Source organism: Alosa sapidissima, chromosome 1 (genome assembly GCF_018492685.1).
Source record: "Alosa sapidissima isolate fAloSap1 chromosome 1, fAloSap1.pri, whole genome shotgun sequence".
Taxonomy (NCBI): Eukaryota; Metazoa; Chordata; class Actinopteri; order Clupeiformes; family Clupeidae; genus Alosa; species Alosa sapidissima.
In genome coordinates, this window is record NC_055957.1 from 797,030 (window position 1) to 810,000 (window position 12,971).

The following is a 12,971-nucleotide window of genomic DNA, read 5'->3' on the forward strand; positions in this document are numbered from 1 at the left end:
GAGGTGTGTGTGTGTGTGTGTATGATGTTCCCCGATTCTGAGAGGTGTGTGTGTGTGTGTGTATGATGTTCCCCGATTCTGAGAGGTGTGTGTGTGTGTGTGTATGATGTTCCCCGATTCTGAGAGGTGTGTGTGTGTGTGTGTATGATGTTCCCCGATTCTGAGAGGTGTGTGTGTGTGTGTGTATGATGTTCCCCGATTCTGAGAGGTGTGTGTGTGTGTGTGTATGATGTTCCCCGATTCTGAGAGGTGTGTGTGTGTGTGTGTATGATGTTCCCCGATTCTGAGAGGTGTGTGTGTGTGTGTGTATGATGTTCCCCGATTCTGAGAGGTGTGTGTGTGTGTGTGTGTGATGTTCCCCAACTCTGAGAGGTGTGTGTGTGTGTGTGTATGATGTTCCCCAACTCTGAGAGGCTCTGCTAGTGCCTAAACAGCAGCCATGGAGAGGGCTGCATTTGGCAATGGCACAGCTGACAGAGAACACGCCAGCCAGACCTCTCAAGTCTCACGCATTGAGCGTGAGACACACGCATTTCAATGACTTCACACACTCACACGCCACACATGGCATTTCTCACTCCGAAAAATTATTAACTTGCCCGCACAGAAATTTCTAAGGGCTAGGCTATATTTTACAAATGTGTCACACAACGTTGCTGTCTGTGCGCTCATTCAGTTCAGAGAGCTGCTGTTCAATTACTAACCTATCGGCCAATCAGAAAATAGGATTTCTCAACCAATCAGGAAATAGTTTTGTTTTGATGTGGGTCCGCAACGTGGAGGCTGCTGGTCCGCGGAGTCGTGGGGTGAAATTAGGCCCGGTGTTTCGTCTGATAATTTGTTGCGCAGTTGATCAAGATACCGCGGACCGACAAAAAAAGAAAACAAACGTTTCTGCTATCGATGTCATTAAACATGGAGCCATACAATAAAGTGGTGGTATGAGCGTTCATTCAATGCAGGCGTCTGCGCGAGAGAAACTGAAACTAATCGATAACGTTGGTATCAAAGCTTCGCTTCAACCTGTTAAAATGCTATTTAATTGTTTAACGACACTTAATAGAACAACGTTGATTTTTGGAACTTCAATAGAAACAGAGCAGAGACTGTATAAAACACTGTATAGCACTGAGTATTGTATAGTCAAATTTGAATATAACGTGGCCAAAAGCTAGCCTTCTTTCTATCTGTTAAAGATCAACAGATCAGTGATTTACGCCTAACTGCTCGCCAACAAAACTGGTATTGTGTTTCCTGAATCCTTCAGGCATTCAAATTAAACTTCATTAAAAAACATGTATATTTTTTCTCCATTTCCTACCAATGTATGATGCTTGTATGAGGGAAACATCCCAAAACAATAGCACTCATATAATTCTTGCTGTTTTGAGAAGTATTTCTTTTCTTATGCAAGCATCATGCAACCATGCAAAAGCAATGAAACTAATTATATCTGCTATTATATCTGCAGAGGACTGCTATTAGTAAAGCAGTCCTCTGATGTGCATGTCACAAAACATTTAAGTGAAAGTGCATGTATAACAATATAGGCATAATAATGATTGTGATAATGATAATGACAATTTGGAGGGAGTGGGGTTGGGTACGTGTAGATGAGCCCTATGACCCCAAAGTCTGCCATGACTGGGCCTCAGGTCAAAGAAGTTTGAGAAAGGCTGGTCTACATAACCTGCATCAGATTGAGGTTTGCAGTGATGCGCCTGAGCACGGGTTGAGGACCCAGTCAGTAACGTCACAATATGCACATTTGTTTAAATTCATACCTACGTAATCACCATGACCAAAATTGTACTTTGACAATATTTGAAATATTGACCTACCTACCGACCCATTTTTTTATTTTTTTGGCTGTTACTGCAAACAAGAATATTTTTAAGGATGGCCTCATGACTGAAAATGGCTGACATTGAACCACAGTGCTTTAAATGGGAGCCCCCAGTATCAGTCATCAAGGCATCAAAATCTGCCACAAACACTTACAACACATAACATCACTCATAAACACACACACACACACACACACACACGGACAGAACCACCACTGTTCAAGAGACCAATTTGGGGCTAAATGTGCTTTTTCTCATTTGGTTGTTTTCTGTTTGTTTATACAGCAGAATGAGCCACTGCTGTTCAAAGGGCCCATTTGGGTGAAATTATTATTATAATTTATGTTATTATTATTTATTATTATTTACTATAGGGTTCTTGAATAAATAAAACAGTGTGTTTGAAATAATGGAATTTGTGCTCTCTCATGAAGCTGGGTCTATGGGACATGGGGAGGGTGGGTCTCTGTTGATCGGGGGGGAGGGGGCGTGGCGCCACGAGTAGTTCAAGCAGACGTAGGACTTTCATGTACTTCGATCAGGGGGGAGGGGGCGTGGCACTGTGCCAATGCCATGCCCCCTCCCCCTGAGAAACAAAGTCTCCCTCCTTGTAAACTTCAAAACTTGAGAGCCCTGACGCCAGCGTTTACACAGCAGTGAAAGAGCTGCTCACACACACACACACACACACACACACACACACACACACAGAGAAACTGGGCCGGCAGGAGCAGGAGGCTGTCCTGTGTGCTGTTTGCGTGTGTGTGTGTGTGTGTGTGTGCGTGTGTGTGTGCTCGCTGACTGTCAATCCCAAGCAGTCGCATGTTGATGCATTAAGGCGCAGTTCACCTGCCCTTTGGGTTTCATTAAAGAATGTTCTTGTTTTTACAGCAAAAGTTCTTCCAAATGTATACATCTGAGATGCTTGTTAAATGGAGGAACAGAGCCACCTACTGGTGGTGACTGAAGTGACATGCAATGACTTCCGTTTTTATCTACAAATGTCCAGGGCTTGGGGGCTGCACTGCGCTGATTTGATCGAACGCGCCCACTGATATGACGATACCAGACCAGGAAGTCATGGAATTTTCTTCCTACAGATACAGGCCTTGTTATGACCTCTCTGTACACGTTAGTGTTGTAAAGTAAAGTCTACAGCACTTCGCTTTGTCTGTAGAAGCCCTCACCATACTTCCACAGAAGTGTAGTTATTATGAGCATTGTCAGGGGTATAAAATAGCAACGTGGCACCCTGCCCAGTTAGCATCCCTGTAAGCCCATTCAGTGATAAACACACCATAAATGCAGTTTGGGATGGACAGAAATAGCCTACAGAGCCTCTGGCATATGGGACACTTAACTGAGCAGATTCAGTACTATGGAGTGATCTAACACCAGACTGGAATTTATCAAAGATGTTGAAATTGTTCAAGTACGAGGAGACCTGGGAGAGAACAATCTATCCCAAGATCTTGGAGATACATGGTCATTTGGAGATAGGTCTGTTGTTTTTAGGGTCATTAGGGTCAACACTGGGCTCCCTTAAAGGAGTACCGTCACACCGGTGTGATGGGAATGTTGGGAAATGAACGTTCTAAAGAATATCTGGGTTCATTGAATTCAACATAGAATTGTAGAACCTTCAATTGTTGCAGAACTTAGAATGTTCAAAAACCTACACCTTTAAGGGCTAAGTAGAGGGTGAACAATAATGTTTGTTTACAACTGGAGGGGACCACTCGGTTAGCTAAGGAGCTATTCATTATAGCCAAATATATATATATATATATATATATATATATTAATATGAATTATAGCCAAATATATATATATATATATATATATATATATATATATATATATATATTAATTATAGCCAAAACAAGGGGACAAATGACAACAAAAACTTCCTTGAAAAGGCGTGAAGGCAAAACATCTAAGTGGCACAAGGTGGAATCATATGAGAGAAGCTCAGATAGCTGAGAGGATGAGACAGCTTGAAACTCATATGAGAGACAACCTCAGATAGCTGAGAGGATGAGACAGCTTGAAACTGCTGAAGGCAGCTGAGTGATAGATTTGTCTCTGAGGAATCTCATATCAGAGGGGTGAGATATGAGATTTGATGTTATCATTCTTATCAATGAAGAAGTTGAGAAACTTCTTGCAAGTTTCAATAGTAGGGGCAATAGTGGCAGCAGCAGCAGGATTACAAATGGAATTAATGATCTTAAACAATATTTTTGGTTTGTGAGCTTTTATTAATTAGGTCAGAATAATACTCTGCCTTAGCTGTCTTAAAAGAGCTTTGGTCATTTTTTTTAGAGAATCTCTAAAAATGTCACAGGAAACTTGAAGCTTATGTGTTTTTATTTACACTCTGCCCTCCTACAAACTTGTCTAAGTGATCGGAGGGTGTCATGGCAACCAAGGAGTGTTGTTAGTCTTAGCATTTAAGTTTTAAAGGAGCCACACAGTCTAGGGTGTCATGGCAACATGAACTGAAGAGAGTGACGAGCTCTTCGGTGTCAGAGCAGGTCGAAAGGAGATCTGAGGGAGGTGAGTGATTGAGCATAAAAGTGTTGGAGAAATGTGTGGGAGTTGTTGGATATGGATTGGATGAGGAAGTGAGACTTGGGGGTCTCAAAACATAGCAGATTCAAACATAATCATAAATTGGTCAGACACACCAATATCAACTATTTAGAAACAGAAACAGCAGGTGAAAGCAGCAGGTCTAGTGTGTGGCATGTGTGGTGTGTTGGGGCCAAAAGCAGCAGGTTTAGTGGTGTGTGGTGTGTTGGGTGTGTGGCTCTTCTGGTGTGTTGGGGCCAAAACTGATTGGATCAAATTAAAAGAGTCTAGTAGGCATGAAACGTCATTAACCATAGGTTTTGCAGGGCAACACATAAGAAATGTCAAAATCCCCTATGATCACCATTTTATCAGAGCGAGTAGCCATAAATGATAAAAGATTAGAGAACTCTTGAATGAAAACACATATCACTTTAGGAGACCTGTACACCAATGCACGAAGGACAGATTCAGATTCAGATTCAGAAAACTTTATTAATCCCATCAGTGGGCAATTAAGTTTGCAGTCCCGGTCTCCATCAATCTACAATAAATAGTATAAATAAATAAAAAAAGTTATGTAATATAAAATATAGAAATACAAGACCTAAAGAAAATAAAATAAATAAGAAGATAAAAGACATATACATCTTAACACACACAGTCAGGCACCCTGTCCTGTCAGTGATGAACAGCGCTCAGTAAATCAACATTTTCAGTAGTGTACTCTATCCCTTCAACCTTATTTAATAATCTAATGGATGTAGGGATGAAGGATCCAGAATACCTTTTTGTTTTTGTCCTGACAGAATATTAGCGCCTCCAAGAGGGCATTAATGAAAATTCACCACCTAAAACATGATCAGGCTGACTGATGATACTAGCCTTTTGGACTGCCTGTTTGTTAAACAGAGCACTCAGACTATTTAGCTGTGTTCCAATAATCTTTGATGAAGTGTTAACAATGCTGCTGAGACTGTTCTTGTCTTTGACTGATAGGCTATTGAACCAACATAAAAAAGTAATAAAAAAATAAAAGTTACGTAAAATGGTTTTAGAGACACTGAAGGAGTTAAGCTTCCTCAGCAGATGAATTCTCTATTGTCCCTTTTTGACAATTGTCTCAGTGTTTACATGAAACTTGAGCTCACTGTCAAATATTGTACCTAAGTACTTGTAAGAATCAACGATTTCCACATCCCCCCCATGTATGACACTTGCTATTGGTTCTGCCTTTGTCCTCCTAAAATCAATTATGAGCTCCTTTGTTTTGGCTACATTTAAATCTAAAAAATGATTGTCACACCACTTCACAAATGATGTCAACGCTAGCCCATGACTGGAATGTGGACAGTGCAGTGTCATCTGAAAACTTGACTAGGTAGCTTCCTTGTTGGGAAGACCTGCAGCTATCTGTGTACAAAATAAATAACAACAGGGACAGTGGTGTTAATCTTTAAAAAGATGTTATGTTAATCTTTAAACAGATGTGATGTTAATCTTTAAAAGATGTGGTGTTTGGTGTTCGTGTTTAAAAGATGTGGTGTTCATCTTTAAACCGATGTGGCGTTAATCTTTAAAAATATGTGATGTTGATCTTTAAAAAGATGTGGTGTTGATCTTTAAAAAGATGTGATGTGTGAACTTGTGCTGCCCGCCTGTAATCTTTGCTGATGGTGAACTTTCTTATTGTCCTGTGCAACACTGCCACCTGCTGGAACTGGAACAAAAATGTGTTTGTGGCTCACCTGGCAAACCTAAAGCAAAGTCCTCATGGGCAACCATCTTGGTAACGCACTCGGGCAGTTATGGGGCAGCTATGTTCCTATTCAAGTGAATGGGGCAGCATACAGGGCAGCTATGTTCCTATTCAAGTGAATGGGAGGCATACAGGGCAGCTATGTTCCTATTCAAGTGAATGGGGCAGCATACAGGGCAGCTATGTTCCTATTTAACTGAATGGGAGGCATACAGGGCAGCTATGTTCCTATTCAAGTGAATGGGGCAGCATACAGGGCAGCTATGTTCCTATTCAAGTGAATGGGAGGCATACAGGGCAGCTATGTTCCTATTCAAGTGAATGGGGCAGCATACAGGGCAGCTATGTTCCTATTCAAGTGAATGGGAGGCATACAGGGCAGCTATGTTCCTATTCAAGTGAATGGGGCAGCATACAGGGCAGCTATGTTCCTATTTAACTGAATGGGAGGCATACAGGGCAGCTATGTTCCTATTCAAGTGAATGGGGCAGCATACAGGGCAGCTATGTTCCTATTCAAGTGAATGGGAGGCATACAGGGCAGCTATGTTCCTATTCAAGTGAATGGGGCAGCATACAGGGCAGCTATGTTCCTATTTAACTGAATGGGAGGCATACAGGGCAGCTATGTTCCTATTCAAGTGAATGGGGCAGCATACAGGGCAGCTATGTTCCTATTCAAGTGAATGGGGCAGCATACAGGGCAGCTATGTTCCTATTCAAGTGAATGGGGCAGCATACAGGAAGGCGCAGGATATGTGTAGACTACTGCCATATTGGTGTGTCACACACACACACACACACATACACAACCTGTTTTCATGAGGTACTACAGGACTGTACTATAGGAACACTAAAAGTGAGGGACTGATGTAATTATTAATTATATATACTCTTTTGATCCCGTGAGGGAAATTTGGTCTCTGCATTTATCCCAATCCGTGAATTAGTGAAACACACTCAGCACACAGTGAACACACAGTGGGGTGAAGCACACACTAATCCCGGCGCAGTGAGCTGCCTGCATCAACAATTTTTTCGTAAGTTATTATTCGCTTAGTCTTTCAATAGTGGCTAGATAACAAACTATCATTTAGAACACATGTGCTTGATCTCACAAAAAAGGTAAAAATTAAATTAGGTGCACTTTACAGGATTAGGTCTTGCTTCTCTTTAGAAAGCAGAATGACCATTATTCAAGCAACTATAATGTCAGTCCTAGACTATGGTGACATTGTGTATATGCATGCAGCCCCTTCCACTCTGAAATCACTTAATGCAGTTTACCACAGTTCACTACGTTTTATAACTGGAGATGGGTTTAAAACTCATCACTGTAAATTATACATGTAGGATGGTCTTCCCTCTATGATAGGAGGGAAAGGCACTGCCTCCTTTTTGTTTATAGGCTAAGGCATTACTGGGAAAGTTACCTTTTTAACTAACTTCTCTTCTGAACATAAAATCAATCTGCCACAATACACGCTCACAGGGTTTTATATCTCTTCAAACTCCTCAAATTAAATCTGAATTTGGTAAATTAGCTTTTACATTTTTTGCATCTAATAAATGGAACAAATTGCAAGAGTTATTGAAATTAGATAGATTTGTGTCACTAGACCAATTCAAGGGTTTGATTGATGATATGGCTGTTGCACAATGTTCTTGCTTTGACTGATATTTTAGACCTTTTATATCATTATTATTATTTATACATTCCCCTTCTTTTCTTTCTATTTATTATTATTATTATTATTATTATTTGCTTTTTGTATCTTTTATTGTTCTTGTTTTGTTGTTTTGATTATTGTTGTTGTTTTGTAACTCAGGGCATTGCTGTAAAAGAGCTTGATGCTCAGTCTGTTTCTCCCTGAATAAAAAACGGTGGATGATGATGATGATGATTGAGACCAGAGGGGTATTCCAGAAAGGAGGTTTAACAAACACTGAGATACAACTTAACCTCTGGGTTGTCTGAACCTGTGGCGACTAAACCCGAGCTGTCGGTTCCAAAACACCGGTTACCAGTTAGTTCAATCAACCCTATGTTAGATAACCTAGAGTTGTGCGCGTTCACAGCGAACTTATAAAGGCATCATCTATTGAGAGTCGAAATCATGAGTGAAACCGGCGAAAGGAATTGAGCACCGTATTTTTTAGAGGCGGAGTAGTCGAGGCTTACGAGGAGGAGAGAACTGTAATAACAAAAAAAGAGCAATACTTAAGCGCCTGCGTCCGAGACTTGCTTGGCAGAGAATAGCCTAACTGACCGTGTAAATGCGTATGTTTAAGATAGCCTATTTAATGTCAAAAGAACAATTAAATAATTCACTGGACATCACGTATTGTATTGACTGCTTTGAATGATGCTTTCTTAAACTAGCCTAGTTGTCACAGATTGAGTGGGCCATAGAATTCTTTGAGAATCCCAAATGTAATTTTCTATTTTAACGCTAAAGTTAAACTTTTGCGCTCCATCATCGGAAGGGTGAATGTCGGAAGGCATGGGTAGCCTATTGGACACATTTCGGTGCACATTTGGAAAATTTAATAAGTGATGCTGACCTGCCAGTTGGTGAAACTACACTTTAATGATCCTCGTGGGTTTGTGTCCAGGAAAACGAATGAAGTTGCGCAGGAACTGCTTTAGCGCAAGCCAAACTTTACGCACCGACCGACAGCTTGCCGATAGGCTCTGCGTCTTCAACACTACAAAAACTCCCAGTCGGAGAGCGTGTGTAGCCTATTAAAAAATATTTTATCCCAAATGCCATCAGCATTCTTAACCAAACTTAGTGACAACATGCATACCCGGCTGAGCTGTACAGCTATATTTAAACTTATTTATTAATTTTCTATAGGCTATGTTTCCCCTTTTTTGTACTGTACTTGTTTTAATTAGCCTATATCTTCAATGTGTCTGAGATGTTGTTTGTACATCTGTCTGGTGAGCCAAACACAAATGTCCATATGGTGTAGGCTAGCTAGCCTACATTAAAGATTTATTTTATTCTATTCTAATCCACCATGCGTAATGTAGGAGAATGCTTTTCAAGTAGCCTATATTTAGGATTCAGCTGAAAAACTCTAGCGCTCTTACATAGCCTGATCATTTTTAAGCTTTCTGGAACTGAAATCCCAGGTTTACCGCTAACTCTGGGTTAACATACCCAGTTAAGCCAGTAAACCTGCTTTCTGGAATACCCCCCTGGTCAGGGACATGAACAAAAGGTGCACATAAGGCCTTATACATCTTTCTTTACATTTTATGTCAAGGTGTATAGGCCTAATAAAACTGTGTAGGCCTATATTTATCAAGCACCATATGACAAATTTAGAAATAAATCCAAAATGTCACCACTGGGACACAATTAACACAACCTTGAAAAGTTTCCACAATGTAGTCTACTAGGATAACGGTATTGCAATTGCATATACGTTGTGCTCTGTCTTAGGCTAATGCTCTATAATGAAGCAGAACAAATAAATATATCTTCTTTTTTTGTGGTTACTATTTGTGACTTTCTCTCATTATTTTGTCCTTATTTATAGGAACTACAAAAGATCACATGTGCATTAGTTGGCGAACAGGGTTGAAGATTAGTTACTATGGTAACCCTCGCACGCCATTTGTCAACAAGGTTGCTGAGATTGCTTGCCAGCTGTTCATAGCAAAAACTTTTGAGTTGCTCAGAGCTAGAATTTTACAATAGCATTCAAACTCTTCCTTTCGATGTTTATGCAGATGAAGAACAACGAAGAGATACAGGATATTTTAGAGAGGCGATAAGGTAAGAAAGAAATGGTCGGACTCGTTAGCTTCTTTGAAGTTCATTCGACAATGCAGCCAACAAACGAAACGTCAAACGCCAGTAAGTTGACGCCAGTAAGTTATCTCGACAGAGCTCAACGTTAACGTTACATTAACGTTATCAAATAAAATAAAAAATAACTTGCGGTATTATATTTCAAGTTTATATTCAACAGATACATTCGTGGGTTAAATTAAGTTGCCTATCGCTGTCTTACTTTAGCTATGACATTAACGTTAGTTAAGGGACAAAAACAGAGGGCTAATTGCATTGCATGTAAATTCAATGGACTATTATCACTGTTCTTCTTAATATTATTATTCTCTTCCAACCGAATTTGACGTTTAAAGGCTCTAAAACCACTGAACCGTTTGACGTCATTCAAACACTCCTACAAAGGTCTTGTAACGGACAATTGTACAATGTCTTTTTACATTTGTGAACTTTATACTTTTTGAGATATTTACGATAATAGAGCAAGAAATTCTCATAGAGTTAACATTGACCGCCGTGGCGGCAACTTTTAGCATTATGACGTGACCTCCACCTGAAAGCAATCAACAGTAGCAGAGCTACCTGCTGTGAATCTGCTGAACGTCTTCGGCTGCTGTGCAGTGGTCACTTTATTTGCTCGTGAAACTCTCATTCAGAGGCACATTTCTCTAATTACAGACAAGGTAAGTGTTCCGGTTTTTGGTATTTGAGTCATTTATGTCGTCAAACATTTTGTAACGTTAGCGTTATATATATATATGTATGAATGTATGAAACATAAACTACACTAACGTTATAACAGGTAACGTTAACGTTTTAACATTAGTGAAATAGGCTAGTGGACGTTAGCACCTTGCTACGTTGATTATGTAAGGAAACCCACTGTTAATCAACGTTAATATGTCGTCAACGTTACAGTGACCGGTTAGCTGTAGGTTTCGATAGATAACGACAATCAAACGTAGGCCTAATGCACTAACGTTAACGTTACATTTGTTCATTAGGCCTACTAACCAGCAGCGTTTTAACTAGGACGTTAACGTAAACCAGAGAAGTAGGCCTACAGATACTATGGCTCTGATTTTATTCGACATCAGGTCACTTTACACGAGTGTATAGAATCAAGCACCTAGAATAGATTATGAATGCAGACTGGTGCTTGATTATACTGTGTGAAGGAACCTGATGAAACCCATCATGGGTGTCATGAAGGGCATGAATAACATGAGTCATTGTTGATGGTCATAACGTTATAGCTTCCACCGTTCACATTTTAGTTAAAGCTAACAAATATGCTCCTGTTTTTATTTTTACCAAATTTGTAACGTTGTTCACCGCTTGTTTGTGTATCATAGGCCATGGCTACGTTTTCATTCTATGCTCCTGATTCTTACGTAGCCTAAGTAAACACTATCACGGTATGCTATCATAGTTCGTCTATTGATGGGTTTCATCAGGTCCCTTTCCACAGCTGTATACAATCAAGCACCTAGATTATGAATGCATTTGGTGCTTGATTATACTCCTGTGGAAAGGGACCTAGCCATGAATAGGCTACTGTTAGGACAATTGCAGACATTCCTTGTATTGTTTTGGCATAACTGTTAAACTTGTTTGCTTTTGTCTTTTAGGTTCCAGACCAGACCAGTGGTGATGACCGTGTATGACATTACGTGTGTGCCTGTCTGTGTGCACACCTGTCAACCATACATCTCTGACAATGTTGCTAGCAACATACTAACATACATTCTTACAAACATGTAACCATATCTGTGCACATACCATTTAACCATACTGGGACTTATCTGAGATCTACACTGAGACATTCTGAGAACTATATTGTTGTGTGAGGACTATACTCACTAACTATATGGAACATGTATACCTGTGAATCATATTTGTCAACCATTCATACCTTTGAATCATTCCTGTGCTGTAACATCTGTGAAACATAGCTGTGCTGTTAGACCTCTCTTTTTAGACCTGAGCTGTGCTGTGTGAAAAATAAGATTCTAACCTAAGTTCTGTCTAAAACTGATCATCTGAAGGGCTGACTCTTTTATTCTTCAGTGTATATATCACCATCAAATTTGACCTAATACCATTAACTGAGGCCTCTAGCTGTTGCTGCCAGTTCAGAGTTACCACTGATAAATAGATCTGTCTTAGGATAATATGATTGGCATTATCAAGTTCTGTATATATATATATATACACACAACTGTGATTTGTACTTCAAGCTTACATTGGTAAGTGTTCATTAGTGTATTCTGAGTATCATTCTGCTGTATTAAAACAAAGAATGTTGATCAATATTGAATTGACCATTTCTTTTTACTGACTGTCATATACTCTAAGCTAACATCTAACCAAGTAAGTGGTTTTCAAGAATACTGTAAGACTATGTAATATCTGAATAATCATACTGTAAGTAATATAATGTTATACACAGCAGCTTTTTTTGCATTTACATGCAATGGTAATTCCCTGGAATTGCATTTTCTAGTTAATAAATGTAACTGTAAAGAGTGTGTGTGTGTGTGTGTGTGTGTGTGTGTACCCTCTGGGCTGAAGTCTTTAAGGTGTGTGTTGATCAGTTGACTAGCCACTGACAGTCCGACTCCATACGGCATACTCTCCACCGTTTCCACGGGCGACGGGGCAGTGGGTTCCCATAGCAGCAAGTCATTATTTATTCTGTGAAAAACAGGAAGTCATGAATGTGTGTATGTAAGTAACAGAAAGTCAACAAAGTGTGTATGTGAGTGTGTATAGGTGAATGTAGCTTCTCAAAGTTGTAATGGGTTGGGTGATCCTAGCAAACACAGTAGAGACTGGCATAACATACCTGCCTCTATTACAATACCTGACTCTATTACACCTGGCATAACATACCTGCCTCTATTACAATACCTGCCTCTATTACACCTGGCATAACATACCTGCCTCTATTACAATACCTGACTCTATTACACCTGGCATAAC

The 12,971-nt window shown here is 39.9% G+C and overlaps 1 protein-coding gene across 2 annotated transcripts in view; it reads right to left on the bottom strand.

Moving 5' to 3' along the window:
* Positions 1–4,896: 4,896 nt before the first annotated feature.
* The window catches only part of atg2b (autophagy related 2B), a 61,390-nt gene continuing 53,315 nt past the window's right edge, over positions 4,897–12,971 (bottom strand). The window contains exons 20-21 of one of the 2 annotated variants that reach the window (XM_042086055.1): positions 12,547–12,683; positions 4,897–4,965 (exon numbers count right to left, since the gene is read on the bottom strand). In XM_042086055.1, coding sequence (XP_041941989.1) covers positions 4,961–4,965; positions 12,547–12,683 — 142 coding nt within the window. In that variant the 3' untranslated portion in view covers positions 4,897–4,960. Of the gene's footprint in view, positions 4,966–5,041; positions 5,835–12,546; positions 12,684–12,971 lie in introns of those variants that run through there. The other variant, XM_042086047.1, reaches the window with a different exon arrangement.